Source organism: Ochotona princeps, chromosome 14 (assembly GCF_030435755.1).
Source record: "Ochotona princeps isolate mOchPri1 chromosome 14, mOchPri1.hap1, whole genome shotgun sequence".
Taxonomy (NCBI): domain Eukaryota; kingdom Metazoa; phylum Chordata; class Mammalia; order Lagomorpha; family Ochotonidae; genus Ochotona; species Ochotona princeps.
The window spans coordinates 17280796-17298932 of NC_080845.1; the positions used below are offsets into that span (position 1 = coordinate 17280796).

The following is an 18137-nucleotide window of genomic DNA, read 5'->3' on the forward strand; positions in this document are numbered from 1 at the left end:
TTCCCTCCTTGAGAGAAGCCCCCAGTCCCTTGGGACTCAGAGGGCCATGACTAATGCAGAGAACATCAGCGAGAAAATAATCTGGAGTTTTATTTACTGAAAAATCCTTCAGAGATCCTGCAACTAGTCTTCAAAAAGGTAGACTAATGTGAGTTAAAATGCTCTCCAATTGTGAATGTTTATAAATAGGATGGAGTGGGCACTGAGGTCACAGGTGAAGCTGCCACTTGGGATGCATGCATTTCACATCAGGGTACCTGTGACGAAATTTCACCTCCACTTCCAACCCAGCTTCCTGGTAGTGTACACTCGGAGAGATAGATGATGGCATGAGTAGTTGGGTCCATGCTATGCAACTGGGAGATCTGCATGGAATTCTTCGTTTCTGGCTTTGGTCTTGTGCAGGTATTTGGGGAATGAACCAGTGGATGAAAATGTACTTTTTCTTTCATTAAAATAAGTAAGCATAAATAACTAAGAATAACTAACTGGAGAAGAAGAACCTGAATTCTACTCTATCCAGCCTGACATCATCTTTGCAGGCTTTTTCCCTGCCTCCCGTATGTGGGCTGGGAGGCAGATAAAACTACCAGTTACTAAGCTTGTCATGTAATAAAAAGGCACTGCTGCCTGGCACTTTACACAAACTGTCCCATCTTCAGCCAGCACGGCAGAAGACCCTGAGCCTGGAGAGCTAAAATGACTTGTCCAATGTCATACTGCTGGGAAGCAGCAGGACAAGAGTTCATTTCCTAGCCATCTGCTTCCAGACCCTGGACTCTTGCCTACCACCCTTGCCCGACTGCCACTGGGTTAGCAGAAAGAATGGTGATGTTTCTCAGAAATATAGGTTCCTGGAGTCCACTTCAGATCTTCTGCAACAGAATCTTTGCCAAAAGCTCTCTGCTAGAAAAGCCTCAAATGCATCACACTTCAAGAGAACATATCAGGCCAAGGGGGTGAGTGCGCATCCATGCCAGCGATGTTCAGAGAAGGCAGGAGCACCAGCTGGGCAGGACTTAAAGATGGGCTGAAGAAGCCCTACCAGCACAAGTGCACTGAATGTCTGACATCTGATACCTGTTGAGATGCTGGGCTGGCCAATGCCCTGCACTCACTCCTAGGGAAAACGCACGGAACTGTCCACTCTGTGACAGTTACTTCTTACTGTACATGAACAAGTAAGTGGTGGTCATGATGTTGCTTCTGCCTCCTGGAGACAAGGTGCTAAGAATGACGCCCACATGGGTGTTGACAGTCTGGGTGATGGCTGCTTTTCTTAGAGCAAGGATCCAAGCAATGCTCATTACCTGAATGAGAGAACGGCTGTCACAGCTAGGCTGGCCAGCTGTGGGCACAGTGTTTCAGGGCTCGGGGTCCTTGGGCACATAGCCGTCACCATGATGGCAGATGAACACCCTCAGTCCTGAGTGAGCACTGTCAGCTGCCTCACCAGCTCAGCTCCTACAGTTGTTTAAGAGTTACATTGCTTCATGTTGGAATGAGGAAAAACACAAGACCAGTCACAGACTGTACAAATATATATTTATTAAAATGGATCTGTTTATAATCCCCAAAGCTCAAGACCATCTATACTGTAGCCCATGAGGAACTTGAGCTTGGACTTGACACTCTAGAGCAGTGATTTTCCTCCCCCTTGGGTCACCTTGCTTTGCTGTGAAGTGAAGAGGTTCAGATAGCTGGGTCATCCACCTCATTATAAACAGTCCTGGATTTGGTTTCACTGCTTGTTGCAGCTTCCATTGAGACACCCTGAAGTTTACTCAGTATTTAAGATACCAAATCCTGCTCCCCAACCAAATCATCTAGAATAAGAAGTACGAAATAAAACATTAAGTGGAAATCAGTTCTCTGTTCTGCATAAGGGAGGAGATGTAAGGTCCTAAAGAGCTTCCCAGACCCATGGCCATCAGACTGTTCCTCCTGCGGGCACTGCTGTCTGATGCCAGGAGCCTCGATAACAGCCCTGCATCTCTGCTTTCAGTCAGCTGCCACTGATCCCCCACCGCTGCCCTTGAAGGTTTCAGCAGATGCTGTCGTCCATCAAGAGCAAAATAAAATAACTTCATTAAAAGTTTTACATGTCTGTGCAAAATTGCTAGCCAGAAATTCAATGAGGAAAATGAGGAATCTTGATTTGTCAGCATGGGCCACAGAAGAGACAATATTCATGTGTTCTGAAGGCAGAAAAGTGAGAAAAAGGAGCTGGCTTGGTTTCTGTCCCCTAATGACAGAAGAAGTCCAGTGGAAGACGTTCCTTTAGATAAGGCACAAAGCAGGAGGAGATGGCCTGCAGGTGTCAGGCCCTGCACCCATAACCCATCTCCTGCTTTCAAGATCTTTGGAAATGCAGTCTTAAGTCACACAGATGCACAGTCATCGGTTCAACAGCCCTTCCCCTGGGTTCTGTTTTCTCCATTCTCCCTGTGGTCACATCAGCCTTCCTAAGGCACAAGATGAGGCCTGAGCCTGTGCAGGCTGTCAGGAGGGAGATACGTGTAGTGGCTAGGGAGCAAGTGCAGCTTTCGCTTTGTTTCCAAGAGCTGAGAACAAGGTAAGGCGCAGCGACCAGAAGAAGAGGGGAACCTGAGCTCCTTCCAGTGCTTAGTGCTCATCCATCTCTTGCCAGTTATACCATGCCGAGAAGCGGGTAGGCGATGTAATAGCCCACAGCGGAGCCCAGCACCACGCCAAGGAAGATCCAAGTGTTATAGGACATGACTGCCAGCATCATGAAGTAGCCAATGACCACCTGAATGATATGGACTAGAGACTGGCCAAAGTGGCACAAAAACCACCTAGAGGAAAAGGAGAACCAAGTTAATGCCGGTAATGAGTTGAGCGTCGGGAGTTGATACCACACAGTAGAAAGACACTGAGTTACATGGTTCTATATAACTTAGACAGTTAACCCCAGAGACTTTTTTTTTTTTTGTAAAAAGATATATCTCTATCACCATTAACCCTGAGCTTCCTGGAATTCCGGGAAAAAGGGAAAATGACAGGGTATGTAATCCATCTGGTCTGATGGGGTAAGAGGCAGATGTAACCCTGCATCTGCTGCAGGAGACTACCTGATCATGGAGGTGGACTTTGGCATCAGATCAGTTCCTGGCTCTGCCACTTACTAAACGCCCAGAACCAATGTGTGAACTACTCTGAACTGCGGTGTCTTCAGCAGTAGACCTGGAGTAAGTGCAACTCACTGGGGCATTCTAAAGATGTAAGATGCCCATGGACAGTGGCTGGCAACAGCAGATACACTCATTAGGCAGACGGGAGACTGCAGGTGGAGAGGGCAGAATAGAGACTAAACAGTCACCTGCTCAGAGTGGGAAGGGAGGCAAAGGGAAATGAGGGTGACTCCTTTCCTCACCACGTGGGCTACACTGTTGGCAGCACTCCCTAGGGAAGCCTGGTGAGACTTGGGGAGTGCTGGGTGACCATCCTTTGCCTGGATAGGCTTCTAGCAGAGTCCTGAAGATCACAGAGCCTGTTGCTATCTTGAGTTCCCAGAGGAGGTTCCAGGTGCCAGGAGATTGTGGCTCCGGGTCACCTTACTAACTAACTGCTTCCATAATTCCTTGTCCTTTCCATTTCCTTTCTGAAATGATGCTACTGCTCTCTGTGACCCACCTGCCTCTCAGGGTTAACCTGAAGCCCCTGCCCATGACCCACGCATGGTGTCCATACCTGAGGCGAGTTCTGCCGACTGGAGGTACATCTGAGCCTGCTGAATCCCGGTCTGTCTCCAGGATGAGCTGCTGATTCAGAGGGGTAGACAGGCTCGCCAGTGCCTGGTAGAGCAGCTTGGCTTTGCCAACCTTTATGCCTTCATACAAGATGGCCAGGAGCAGGACTACCAACACCGAAAGGGCCATGCCTGTTGAAAGAGGCCGAGCTGGAGAGACCAGGCAGGGGAACAGCTGCTGCCCTGGGACCTGGCCCAGGTGACGGGAACACTGCCGTCCAGTGCCTCCCAATCCACCCCGTCCATCTCTCCTTCATACTCGCTGAGCGTAGCTTCTTCCTTATATCTCCCATTCCAGGCCTTTCTAGGTAGGGTTGGCTAAATGTGTGTGGCTTTCAGATCAGCAGAAGTTACCTGGAGAATCCCAGGGTGAAGACAAAGAAGTGATGATACCTTGGACCCAGCCACTCCCCTAGCAGGCTGTACACAGAGGTCTCAAGGGACGAGTAGGCCCATCCAGGTGCTGTTTATGTGCAGGTATAATAGGTGCACCCAGGTCCTGTTTCGTGTCGGTATGGAAAAAAACAGCCAGGAAGAAGGGCATGCTACCAGGGAGTAACAGTTCCCACAGCCAAGTACAACACAAGTGGTTTTTTTTTTTTTTTTTTTTTTTTTATATATATAATCCATTTTATTGTATTGTTGTTGACAATCTTTACATAGTTAACTATAGTTGAAGGAAAATCAAGAAAGAGAAGGAAAAAAAAAAAAAAAAAAAAAAGGTTCAGGGGGATAGGGAGGTGGGCAATGCTATTATGTCCATATTGTTTCCATCATGTATCTGAGGTAAAAGGGGGTATTGAGGGAGAAGCCCCACCCGGTTTCCCGCCCACCCCAAGTCCCATATGTGGGGCATGCTCTGAGATATGTGCTCAAGTGGAGTTAATAGTTCTCCAGTTATGAGTCACTGCCAGTTTCGCTCGATGAGGTGGTCCACTGATTGATATGGTCCATCATGAAGTCTCCATTTGTCCCATATTTCGCTGCCAACATGTAGCTGAGATGAATGATTGTCCTATTCTGTCTTCTGTCTTTTCTTGGTTAGAATTCTGAGTCCAGCAGTTCAAGTGGGGAGATCTCCAAAGATACTTTGAGGTATTCCCAGACCAGATTCTTGTATGTTCTAGCAAGCACAGGGCCCGGCACAGTCCATCACCCTGATCAGCTGGTGGTTGCAATTGCTGTGTTGGTTCTGTTTTCAGTCCCGAGTTGCACTGGAACCAATGGGTGTTGCAGTCCAGTCTGGTTCGGCCCTTACATCAACCAGTGGGAGCTGCAGCCTAGTCGGGGCGACCCACAATAACCCCCACCAAGCCTGCCCCCTACCCTGGTTTGCCAATTTGTGTAGCAGAAGACCAGTCTGTCCCCCATCCCATTTGGCTCTGGTACTTGTCAATGGGTATTAAAGCTTAGTTCTATCTAATCGACTCAACCGTCCAGCCCTCACAGATGTTGTTGAGTGCCTCTGTCTAGCCATCCCAGCCCCCGTCCTAGTTTTCATGCCCTCCCACGGGAATAGTGACCCAAGAAGGGGGAACCCACTTTTTCCCTCCCAGGTCTCTCTGTCCCGGTTTATGCACTCTTTAGGTGGTCCTGTGATTTGACTCGACAGAATTAGTCCCCAGTGCCAGCTTCTGCCAGCTGATGCTGTGGCCCTGATCTTGTCCACATGCAGCGCACAGGTGTTGTAGCCTTGCTTAGTCGTGTCTGTCTCTATCCCAGCCAACACTCTCCAGTGGGAGTGGTTGTCCAGCGAGGGGACCAGCCCCTTAACCCCCCCGCCAGCTCTGCCCCTCCCTTCCTGGATCTCACGTGTGCTGGATGGGTGTTGCATTCATATCCAGTACAGGCAACATGCCTGGGTGCGGCCTGCTTCCTTCTGGGGTGAGTACGCCGAGGGGGGAGGCCTCCGTGACTGGGCATGTCCGGGACCCACCCACCCTCATTGGGTGGTGGGTGAACGGGATTGGGGAGGGGCGCAACCTCAGGCCTGCAGGATTTAACTTCCGGCTGCCAGAGGCGAGCCGAGGGCTGCGGGAGAGGACGTCTAGCTCGGATCCCGAACCCAGTCCGCCATGTGCCCATGGCTCATGGCGGGCTGGGCCCGGACATGCCTGGGTGCGGCCTGCTTCCTTCTGGGGTGAGTACGCCGAGGGGGGAGGCCTCCGTGACTGGGCATGTCCGGGACCCACCCAACACCCTCATTGGGTGGTGGGTGAACGGGATTGGGGAGGGGCGCAACCTCGGGCCTGCAGGATTTAACTTCCGGCTGCCAGAGGCGAGCCGAGGGCTGCGGGAGAGGACGTCTAGCTCGGATCCCGAACCCAGTCCGCCATGTGCCCATGGCTCATGGCGGGCTGGGCCCGGGCGGCCAGTGCGCCATTTGGCGCCAGGCTGAGCCTGCTGGCCGCCCGGCCGGGGAGTTCTGGGGTATTGGACATCTGAATCGCTGCTGAGATAGCTCTAGAGTGACCCCACTGTTTCTGGGATCTGAGCCAATCCTAAAGATTCCCAATGCCAGTAACTCTTCCTTTGAAGAACTTCCAATCCCTTAATAATGCTGAGCTTTGAACACCTATCAAGTAAAAGATAAGCTCCGGCTTGTGTAGCAGGCTGGCACCTAATGGTCCTCGGAGCAACCACGTGCAGGTGCGTGATTTACAGCTAGGAACGGTCCCAATCTGGGATGCCACAGCTGGGATGAGGTTCCCACCAAGGGGTGTATGTGCTGGAATGGGGGCTGCGTTCTATCTAGGAAACAGTTGCAGTCACCCGAGGCACTAGTGTGGGCTGGGATTGGATGCACCAGGCCGGTTCAGATCCCAGCACCATCTGGTGTTATGGAGAAACAGGGTAGATGTGGGACTGACTAGGCTGGGTCTCAATCCCCTTCTGAGCCATGTGTGAGCTGTATGTGGGTATGGACGAGCCATGGCTGGGCTGAAACATCCAACAACAAGAGTCAGAATGGGGTGAAAGCCAGCCAGGAAAAGCCACTGTTCCTGCTAGGACAGGAGGTGAACTGAGTAGGGTTGGCTCAAGAACCCCCTGGCAAGCGCAAAATCTGGCATTGGGAGGGGTTCTGATGGAGGAGCCTGGGCAACTCCTCTGGCAGGACACAGTCCCTGCAGGTAAGCGCGAGAAGCATGATTGGAAACAGCCCAGAATAGGCCATGGAAAGTTTCCCACTGGCATGCATTCGGCATGGGTCAGGAGCAGGCCAGGCTGAATCAGTTCATGTCATCCTCTGGCAAATCCGATCACCAGAACAGAGTGTGGAATGGGCCGGGTTTGGTTGCGACAAAACCAGTACACATTCTGGAACACAAGTGGTTTTTATTCTCTTACCGGACATCCTAACATTTCTAATCTGAGACTATGACAGGTCTTCAAAGCGTTCATGGAAAATGCACATTATGAGAAGATTTGCATGGATTTCAAAATCATGGACACCAACCAAAATAAGCTCATCTTTGAACGCCATTTTCCACGAATGTTCTCAAGAATCCCTGTACTACTTTTAATAAAGGGGGAAAGGCCAGTAAGTTATTTTGCAGAAAACATTAAGTGTGTGCTAGAGCCATTGTGTACAATTAACCACCAATATAACACCTGTTTTACAAATAGAGGGATAATAAATGGTTTAGCTAAAGCATGTTATCAGATTCTGTGACACAGTAAGAAATATGGCCCTAGTCTCTGTCCTAGGGGTCCTGGCACTCAGCTTCTGCAACCCTCCCAAACTGCCAAGTGCTGACTTATATGCTAATGAGATAGCTGGGGGCTCCAAAGCAGCCCTGTGATCATAGAGGTGGAACTGGCAGCTCCCCCGGGCCAAAGGAAGGGGTCGGAGAGCTTCCAGGTAGTGATGCATGCAAGTACTTAGAGGGTGGTGTACCAGGAGAGGGCACGGAAGAACAACATCCCTTCTCACATACCTAGCCCTGTGCGGCTCCTTCAGCTGATTGTTCATCCATACATCCTTTATAATGAGCAAGAAAAGTGTCTCCCTGTGTTCCTGCAAATAACTTCAAAGAGGGTTCATGTGAACCCCAATTTATAGCCATTAGTTTGGTCAAAAGTACAGCAGCCAACTCCAGGACTTGTGATTGGTGTCTGAAATGACTAGCTGAGAGTGGCAAGCAGTCTTGCAGGACTTTGTCCTTAACCTGTGGGTTCTGAAACCAGGGATAATAAAAGATCCCCCTTCCCAGGCTTAACAGCAAGCTGCTCTTAGCTGCCTAACACACTAACAGCCCAGACCAGTCATTCACCTTATTGTGTAGGTGTATATTACCCCATAATAGTTGTCTTTCTTACAGCTTCACTAAAGTTGCTTTTTAAGGGTCCCTGATAAAGGAGACAGAACCAGCTATGATGACTGGCATCTGTAGAGTGGGTCAGGCTACAGGGTGGACTATATTAGGGTTCTTTATGGTGAAGTGACACACCTCTAGCTCTGAACATGAAACACAAGTAAAAGCACAACGTGCATTTGCAAAGGACTCCACACACACCCTTTACCTAACATGTTCCATCACTTGGTTTCACCGGGGTACACCCCATTTACCCTAACTCCATACGTCCCCAGACCACTTTTGAAAGGGAGACAGACTTGGGTTCCCCCTCTCCATCCCCTAGCATGGGGATGGAGCCTTGTAAAACTCTTTCTCAGAAGGCAACAGCACCTGTTGTTTTCCTTTCAGAAGCACATGGGCAGGGAGGCTCCACTGCTAGGCAACCACTCTGCACTAACTCCTTTAGTGTCAGGATTATACCAGATGGCAGGATACACATCTCGTGTTGGAGAATTGTTCGGTGTAGGGGGAAAATCTACATTTATGGTCACAGAGGTGTGTTCAATGCAAGCAAAGGAACAAGATTGTTGTTGTTTTCCCTTCTGTGGCTGCCACTGGAAAATCCTCCTCAAAACATGCAGGTTTTGACGATGTCAAATTACAAGTAACTTCATGCATCCGATAAACATTCACACAATGCAAAGGGTGTACAGTGGAAAGGAAGTCTTCTCCCTGCCATCTTCCCAAATCCCAGTTCTCGCCTGCGTAACCTCTGCTACTCAATGTCTAGCAAAACCTTGTCTGAAGGACAATATCCCTTCTGCACAGCCTCTTCTGCATCTTGCAAACATGGCTTCACATCTTGCAAACATGGCTTCCCAAGTTCACACAGAACCACCCGATTTTCCCATTAGCTTCACAGTGTCCGTGTCAGTCTATTTTCCCAAAACAGTCAGCACAACACTTCCACCCCACATGGTCTTATACTGTCAGCACTTCTGACACCACACAGCAAGGTCCGTGATCCCTCCTCTTGAAGTTGGTGAGATGTCTGTGACTGTCTCAAAGGCAAAGTTAGGCTATGACAGGGCTGGTTGGCAGGTTAAGCTGCTGCCTGAGGTGCTAGCATCCCATATTGGCATTAATTCAAGTCTCAGCTGATTCACTTATGATTCAGTTCCCTGCAAATATGCCCGGGAAGCAGCATAAAAAGGCCCAAATCCTTCAGCCCCTACACTCGTGAGACCCGGATGAGTTTCAGGCTCCTGGATTCAGCCTGGCACAGCCTTGGCTGTTGTGGCCATTTGGGGAGTAAACCACAAAATGCAAGATTTCTTTCTCTCTATCCTTCTCCCTGTGTAACTCTGCCTTTCAAATAAATCATAAAAAAGAAGTAAAGCGTGTGACTTCCAAGGCTAGGTCTTAAGTTTCCTAGGAGCTATGTTTTACTTTGTTCTCTTGGGACACTCATTCTTGGAAACTAGCTACCCTACTACAAGGAAACCCAGGTCTTAGGAGCTTCTACATGTGTAAGTTCAACCAACAATTCCAGCTGAAGTCCAACCTAACAATAAGCATCAACCACTAGACATAACCATAAGTCTTTAAGACAAAGAGGTCCAGCTCTGTCCAATGACCGTATCTACTGAGGCCTCTAGGGAGGGCTACGAAGTTGAGCCCAGTCAACTCACAGAACCGTGAGAACAATAAAACAATTGTTTTAATTCACTATTGGTCAGCATTAGGCTACCAGAATGGGAACTGCAGTGTAGAGACAACCATAAGTTACTGGATCTAAACTTACACCAATGGGTATTTATTTATTTTTAAGGATTTATTTGGTTTTACTTTGAAGGCAGACTTTACAGAAAGGAGAAGCAGAGAAGTCTTCCATCTACTGCTTCTCTCCCCAAATGGCCACAGTGGCCAGAACTGGGCCAGTCCAAGGCAGGGAGCCAGGAACTTCTTCTAGTTCTGCAACATGGGTGCAGGGGCCCAAGGACTTGGACATAGCAGGCTAATTTTCTGTCTGTAGAGTTAGCATCTCTACTTCTGGTCCAGCTCCTTGCTTATGGCCTGGGAAACAGGCAGAGGATGACTCAGGTCCTTGGGTCCCTACACTCAGGCAAGAGGCCTAGAAGAAGCTCCTGGCCTTCAGCTATGGATCAGCTTATTTCCGACCATTGTGACCATTAAGAGATTGCACCAGCAAATGGAAAACTTCTGTCTCTCCTCTCTCTAATTCTTTCAAGTAAGATAAATAAATCTTTTTTAAAAAGTTATTAAAGGTGAAAAAAATGACCAGCTGAGTTCATGCCAAGCTCTGCCTTTTTCAAATCAAAGCAATATTCTTCCCTTTCAAACTGGTTTCTCATCTGAGGGCCAAGGCTATAGCAGCAGCTACAGAGGTAGCTTCTGAGCTGGGCCTGACAAAGCACCTGGATGAAGGAGATACCAGGAGGTGCCAAGTGGCTTGATCTAGTCGTGGCTCTGATGCTTCCTTATTATGCAACCCTGCACATGCTTCTTCCAGTCTCCAGACTTCAGGGAACACTCCCTTGGTGAGGACCACTGTGAGAAGCTGGCCCTTTGCAATCTGTGGGGTAGTGATTGCAAAGGGAGTTACAAAGGCCAAGTTCTTGCCTGAGGAGTCACCGACAGATAAGGAAAATCCAAGTTCTCCGCTGCCTGGTGGCACCAGGGGCCCAATCTACAAGTCTCTCAATTCTTACCTGCAGGACTGTGAACATTCCAGAAATCGAAGAGCAGCACCACCTCCTGTGAGAAGGTGAAATGCATCTGCAAGACAAGGGAACCTGTATCACAGGGGGCTGGAGCAGTGGGTGTGGTGGACCCCTCCTCTGGCTGCCCACAAAATGGGATCCTAGGACTGGGAAGACCATTAAAGGTTACCAGGGCCAACCAAGAGCACATGGAGCAGGGACTGGTCTAAGCATGTGGGCAGCAGAGCTATCACTGAGCTGCCCTTTCCCTGTGAAAGTGAGGGTGGGAACTAAGTGTGGGTGGGCAGTGCCCATCCTCACAAGGTCAGCCAGATTCTAGATGCTGCAGCACATGCAGGCCAAGGGTGTATGTCTCTTTTATGCCCTTTAAACCCAATGCAGAACGCTAGGCCAAGGACTCCCTGCCCCATCATATCCCTCAGGCCCTCTGCTTGAACCCAGGAGAGGATCCCAAGGGAAACAAAGCAAGGGGAACACAGAGTCCTCTCCATCCTGGCTTGTCTCAATCTGAAATCCCCATCGATCACTCCCTCACTAACTATTGCTGGGCCCCATTCTGTCCCCAGCACTACGGAGGAAGGTCTCTGTCCTTGATGAGCTGGCAGCCTTATAGCAAACAGCGAAGCAGAAAGCAATGGTTATACAGTGCCTGCCTGAATGCTCATCCTGGTCCACCTTGCACTCAGGGCGATGGCATCTAAGGCACGTAAGACAGTGTCTTATTTCAGGATCACAACAGTCCTCTGTATGACAGGAAAGACAATGGCAGAGACCAGGCTCAGAGAAGGGAAGAGTTTGCTGGAGGTTACAAAGCCACGAAGTCAACCTAGCTAGGTTTCAGACCCTGTGCTTTCCAGGACACTGTGAGCTTCCTACTCTCCAAGCAAGCAGAATCATGAAAGCTGGGTGGCAATCTTTTTTTTTTAACAAAAAAATTTTGTTTATTATTATTTAAAAGGCACAAACACACCGGGGTAGAGAAATCTTCCATCCACTGGTTCACTCCCTAGATGCCTACAACGGCCAGAGATGGTCCAGGTGGAAGCTGGGAGCCTGGAACTCAATCCAAGTCTCCCAGGTTCAAGGAGGCAGGTACCCAAGTGCTTGAGCCCTGACCAATTACCTCCTAGGGTGCACATTAGCAAGAAGCTGGAACCGGGAGTAGAGGCAGGGCTCCAATCCAGGCACTCCAATACGGGATGCAGCTGACGCTTGCTGGGCTGTGTGGGGAACCTGACCTCTTGGAAGGCAGGGTCACAGCCTTGTCTGCAGATGTGCTGACCTTCAGTGGGCAGATAAAAGCCCTAAAGCACAGGCCATCCACTTGGCAGCCTTCCCCCGCCTAATCATCTAGGACTGGGGGAGACAGTATGAATAGAAGATTGATGTGGAGACATAGGATGAAATGCCTCAGTCTCCCCCTAGCAGAGATTGAAAAAACATGGCGAAGTCATCCACATTATGGGAGACCCAGGGAGGGCTCAAAACCTACACTGCCCTCGAAGCTGGAAGGGTATGTCTCAGTAGTGTCTGGTAGGGGAGCCACATGAGGTGAAGAACTATTCCAGAAAATGGACTCTGTGGTCAAGCACATTTTTGAGAAACCAGAACTAGGCCAAAAAAGAGTTGAATGGCTGCCTCCTTTGCCATAGTTCCTTCAGCAGAAGCTGCACATAACCTTACCAGGCATCCTGGCAGGTGACCCACACCCTGTCTGCCAAGGGCACATCTAGGGCAAACTCATATCTGGGGAGGAAATGACATTGAGTATTTCATGCCAGGTGCTGTTCCAAAAACATGACATGTCTCAATTATATGAGGGGGTTATGAGGATATTTCAAAAATGCTCATGGCAAATGGAATTAAAAGGTAAGCTCACGTTGGTCCAAACATTTTGAAATCCAGGTGTAAGTTTTTCATGGATTCACAAGAGTGTCGTGAAGGAGCCTAGTCCTTTTCTTAGCCCCATTTAACAAATGAGAATACTAAGGCACGGAGTGTTTAAGGAACGGGGTGCAGAGCGAGCAGTCTACCCTGGGCAGGCTGGCTTCTGACCATCTGGGCTTCTGACCATCTCAACATAGCCTCTCGGAGTAGCACAGGAAGCTGTAAGCTTTGGGACTAGAACCCATGTCTTTTCACCTGACCCTCATTTTGGCACTGGCTAGAAACAGAAATATAAGGAGACATGCTCACTGTCGTTTGTGATACTAGAGTGGGAGTAGGTATTTCAGGAAAAAAAAAAAAGATGAGAAAGCAGCATAAAAAGTAGATAAGGCTACTTTGGAGAAAGAAACCTGGGGAGGGCCCGGCGGCGTGGCCTAGCAGCTAAAGTCCTCGCCTTGAAAGCCCTGGGATCCCATATGGGCACTAGTTCTAATCCCGGCAGCTCCACTTCCCATCCAGCTCCCTGCTTGTGGCCTGGGAAAGCAGTTGAGGACGGCCCAATGCATTGGGACCCTGCACCCGCGTGGGAGACCCGGAAGAGGTTCCAGGTTCCCGGCTTCGGATCGGCGCACATCGGCCCGTTGCGGCTCACTTGGGGAGTGAATCATCGGACGGAAGATCTTCCTCTCTGTCTCTCCTCCTCTCTGTATATCTGGCTGTAGTAAAATGAATAAATCTTTGAGAAAAAAAAAAAGAAACAAACTTGGGGAGAGGGATGGAAAGTATGAGGGAAAAAAAGTGTGTGTAATTTGCATAACCACACTTAGACTTTTCCAAGGATGTCCAACCGGTGCCTTGGCTGGTGTCTCTAAGAAAATCAGCAAGCTCACATTAAATAAACAAAGAAGACAGACAAGGAGCAATGTGAGGGCTGAGAAGGCAGGCCTGAGTCCAGGTGACTACATCCGGAGAGCAGGATGAAGATGGACAGCAGCAGAGGAGGGAGGGAAGGGAACTTGAGCAGACACAGGTGTGGGTGTGCCTGTGCGTGGGTTACACGAGCAGGGTAAGCTCCAGACTGATTGCCAGGCAGAGTGGAGCATGGCCAGGCCTGGGAGAAACTGGCCCCCTGGGAGCCCCGTGTTGGCAAGCAACTTAGTAAAGGACAGCAGCGCCTCCTAAGATCTGTAGGGTCTGATTAAAAATGCAGATGCCTGGGCCTTCTCAGGACCCTAACCCAGAAATCAAGGGCGGCACCCAGGAGGCAGGGGAGACACAAGATGTTAATAAGCTCCCGTTTGCAGAATTGCGATGCTCTTTTCAGTTTGTTAGTCTGAACACAGCTGGCCAAACCTACCAGGTAAGGACACAGAATCTAAAGGGGAAGCCTGGTTCTACCTCCCAGCTCCTCCCAGCACTGGGAACGATCAGTGTGCCCCAGAGCTGCTAACACACAGCAACCTGCCTCTGGGTCGCAGGCTCCTGGTTGGTAGATTGGGAGCGGGGCTTCAGGAAAACCTCAGCTTCCCTTTCCCAGGCACCCGTTAACTCAGCACAGATCTCTTCAGCTCTGAGCTGAATCCTGAGTCCTCATAATAGCGAAAAAATGAGTGTGCCTCTGTGTTTCAGGGCTGGGTTGGGGGACCACACCCATACACCTGCTACATCCTCGAGTTTCCAACTTGGACCCTGCACTTCTAGGTTTGGTGTAGACCTGGCTATTCAGCTCAGCAAACATGCCTCTTCCACCCAAAAGGGGTCTGGCCTGTGTCACCAACCCCTCCCTGCCTGTGCCCATGCTGGAGTTCCTAGATTTGCAGAACAGAAAAAGCCATGTGACACCAGCTGACAAAGCAGAACAGCTGAGCAGCCAGTGTTGGCTGGTGACCCGCGTGTGCATGCACTGTGCCTACCTTCCAGCCTTGTTAAAAACAATCTGTTGGGAAGAGAGGGAGCAGATTGAGGTCTCCCCGACCTGCTGCTTCATTCTCTCAATAGCTTCTGCTAATACACACCCTGGGAAGCAGAGAGGCCCCAAGGCAGTCCCAGGCTGCTGGCTTCCACCTGGCCCAGCCTGGCAGTTACAGGCATTTGTGGACTGAACTAACAGATGCACTATCTGTTTGTGTGCCTCTGTTGCTTTGCCTTTCAAATAAACAAACTTTGTTTCAAAACTCATGTTGAAGAGTTTCTAAATGCTTATCCCCTTTGCAGGAATTTGTTCAACAGAAAAAACTGAGACAACACCAAGAAACAGGTAAAAGTTATGATTCTTACTCCAGAAATATCTCTCCTGTTAGGGTTTTGAAAAGAATACTTACTGACATCACAAAATTATTAATATGCAAAAGCAAGCAGATCCCGAGAATCACATGGAATTCCATTTATACTGGAATTGGACTCAATTTGAGCAGAAGCCGCTGGCTCCACCTCTGCCAGGTGGGGGTCAGAACTGTGCCCATCACTCCTTCCCTGAGTCCAGCTGGTGAGGCAGTTGGCATGAACGGAATGTCTCCTGGTGGCTAATTAATCACTCAGGGAGTTTCCATAACTGGTTCTCTGCTATCATCCCTGGGGCTAGGCCAACCCACACACCTACTGCCGTGGGTGTGAATGCCCACACAACAAACTGATTCGGACAGCCAGTGCAGAGCCCAGAGATACAGAGACGAACGGGAAAAAGTCCTGGGTCAATGTAGAGCTGACCACAAGGAGGACAACAGAGATGGCCAGGCATTAACACAGCTGTCTGCAGAGAGGTAGGCCACCTGGGGGCCGCCTGCTGGGTGCTCAGCCACCTGACCTAGCCCAGGGGAGCAGGAAGCAGCTGGGAAAGACAGCCTGGGGAGTGTGCTTGGAGAGAGAAGTGGCCACACTGTGCAGCTGGTACTCCTTGCCAGGCAAAGGCCCACCTGTCAACTTGGCCTTTCCTACCTCTCTGCCAGAGGAAAAGATTCAAATCAGCAACGTGCAGGGAGGGAATTCTGGACTGCCCTTTCCAAGTACACAACGTTGTGTGGTCAAACCGGGGAGGCACACAGCCCCAGTCTCGCCTTCTACTGGGATTGGACAAATCTCTGGCTCCAGCCGTTTATCTGTGCCTCCTCCCGCCACACCCTGGGTGGAGAGGACCTTGTTTTGCTCTAGATTTTCTCTCTTGGGGTTTCTCTCATTTCAAAACCAAAGATCGTAGATTAGAGTCCCAACAGCACGTCTGACTGGCTGGCAGCTTTGTCAAGGGCTCCCATCTAGTTCTCCTTTTAGAATAGCCATAGGAGGCAGGAGGCTGGAGGCCCTCTGACTAAATGACTTATACAGATGAGCTTCCTGATTCTGAAATTCTACCATATTTTTCATGGGAAAATAAAAAAAAAAAATGCTCCGACTTCTTCAAAGACCAGTCTTGCAAGCTGTCACCTTCTCCTGCCCAGGGGAGCCCGAGGTAAGAAAACCAGCGCATTGCAAAGGTTGTTTTCCGACCCAAAGGGCAGGGAAGATGGGCAACAGCTGGGACTTAACGCCCTGAAGAGTAAGACTGGGAACTTGCCAAAGGCAGGGCCCCGGCTGGCGTGTGCGCTCCGTGCGGGCTGGAGTGCCCTGAGTTTTCTCCCTCGTGGCAGTCCTCCTGGAATGTCCCTCAAGTGACTGCCCTGCCGCCCCCGCCGACGTCCAGGGCTCCACGAGCCGCCTTCACCGACGCGCCGGCGCCCTCTTGCCGGCCACGCTCCGTGACAGCTCTTCCAGCAGCACTGACTCCCAGCAGCAGGGACAAACAGAAAGAGACGCCTAACGACACCGCTCCTGCTGCGTCCCTCCACCTGATGCAGCTGTGCGGGTGCCCCCCACACAGCCAGTCACCCTCACCAGATCTCGGCCGGAGCAGCGAGGATCTCGGGGTGCCGTGGGCGCCCCTTCCAAGGGGACCCCGCCCCAGGCGCCCACCCCGCATGGCCCTCCGGCACTCACCGCCATGGCCAGTGCGCAAGGCGAACGCCGGGAGCTGACTCTGCTCTCTCGGGTCTCCTCTGTGCGAATCAGTCCCGCTGCCGCCGCCGTCGCAGCAGCGAACGCGACCTGGGCCGCGGGAATCACATGGTCCGGGAGAGGCTGCGCGCGGGCGCCTGGGAGTTGTGGTCCCCACGCGCGCCCCACCCCGCGGCTGGAGTTAGGTCCGGGACAGGACTACGCGCCCCGTCCTCCGGCCGTGGCTGCAGAGGTGTCTGCGAGCGGATCGCCCGTGTGTTTCCGTTTCCCTGATTGTTTTGTGTTTGACTTTGACTTGGCAATTACCATAAAAAAATGTTTATTGCTAAATATAATAAGCACATGGGAGGTGGACAATGGAAAAATCCATTTTTATGGACACAATCACAACAAATTAGTGTAAATTAAATCAGATGTGCCCCGGACTTCGACTTGTTTTATGGTAAATATTTATTTGGAAGATAGCTCAAGGGGGAGTGGAGTGGGGGTGGACTGAAGAACTTTTCAATTGGCAGGTTCACTCCCTAAACGTTCTAAACAGCCAGCTGGGACCAGGCTGAAGCCAGGAGCCTGGAATTTCGTTGAGGTTCCCCACAGGGGTGGCAGAAACCCAAGCACGTGCTGCCCCAGACTCTTAAAGTAACCACTCTTTTCAAACCTTTTCCAATATGATAAACTTGGAAATACGGTTGTGATTTTTATTTGTATTTCTTTGACTACCAGGGTGGGAAACTTCTCTTGCTTACTAGTATTTCCATTTTTTGTGTAATGCCTGTCTATTTCATGGATCCATTTTTGCTGCTGTTTTAGGGGGGGGTGAGGGTGTTTTAATAGTGTTTAGTTGTCAGATACATTTAGTAACCCTTTGCCGGGTCATTCTGTAAGTTCGAGGCTACTAAGAGAAACCTTTCAGGGAAAATATTAGCAAAGACCCTGAACTTGGATTCTGATCACAGCCCAAATCCTGAGCCAGCTGCTATTGACCATGGGACCTTGGGCAAATAGCTTTGCTTTCCCTGAGCCTTGGTCTCCTGGTCAGTAACATGAAGATAATAAAATAACAGATACTAGAATCTGTGTCATAGAGATATGATACAGTTTACGTAGAAATTAGGCCTCATTACATGCCCCAGTCCCTGAGTCCTATTCTTTTCATTTTTAATTTAAATTTGAAAGGCAGAGTTACAAAGAGAGAGACAAATCTTGCATCTGCTCACTCACTCCCTGAATGGCCAAAATAGCTGGGGTTGAACTGGTTAGGAGCCCAGAGCCTGTTCTGGGTTGCTCATGTGGGATGTGGGGGGTCCAAAGCCTTGAGCTATCCTCTTGTTGCTTTCCCAGGCCATCAGCAGGATGCTGGGTCAAAAGTGGAGCAGCTGGGACTTATCCTGGTGTCCAGTAAGATGCTGGCACTGCAGGCAGCAGCTCTACTCTCTATGCCACAGTGCCAGC

The 18137-nt window shown here is 50.1% G+C and overlaps 1 protein-coding gene across 1 annotated transcript; it reads right to left on the reverse strand.

Moving 5' to 3' along the window:
- Nucleotides 1-1864: 1864 nt before the first annotated feature.
- SLC31A2 (solute carrier family 31 member 2) lies at nucleotides 1865-16733 on the reverse strand. The gene is made up of 4 exons (XM_012929739.2): nucleotides 16668-16733; nucleotides 10803-10869; nucleotides 3715-3904; nucleotides 1865-2819 (listed from the first exon to the last, which is right to left on the reverse strand). The coding sequence occupies exons 1-4, from the start codon at nucleotides 16671-16673 to the stop codon at nucleotides 2651-2653; spliced, it is 432 nt and encodes a 143-aa protein (XP_012785193.1). The 5' UTR covers nucleotides 16674-16733; the 3' UTR covers nucleotides 1865-2650.
- Nucleotides 16734-18137: the final 1404 nt, after the last annotated feature.

What these genes read in the sequence shown, in the direction of transcription:
- SLC31A2 (XM_012929739.2), bottom strand. An exon ending in GAATGTTCACAGTCCTGCAG is followed by an intron (nt 3,905 to 10,802) that starts GTAAGAATTGAG and finishes CTCTTTCAACAG; the next exon opens with GCATGGCCCTTTCGGTGTTG. An exon ending in GTCGGCAGAACTCGCCTCAG is followed by an intron (nt 2,820 to 3,714) that starts GTATGGACACCA and finishes CTTTTCCTCTAG; the next exon opens with GTGGTTTTTGTGCCACTTTG.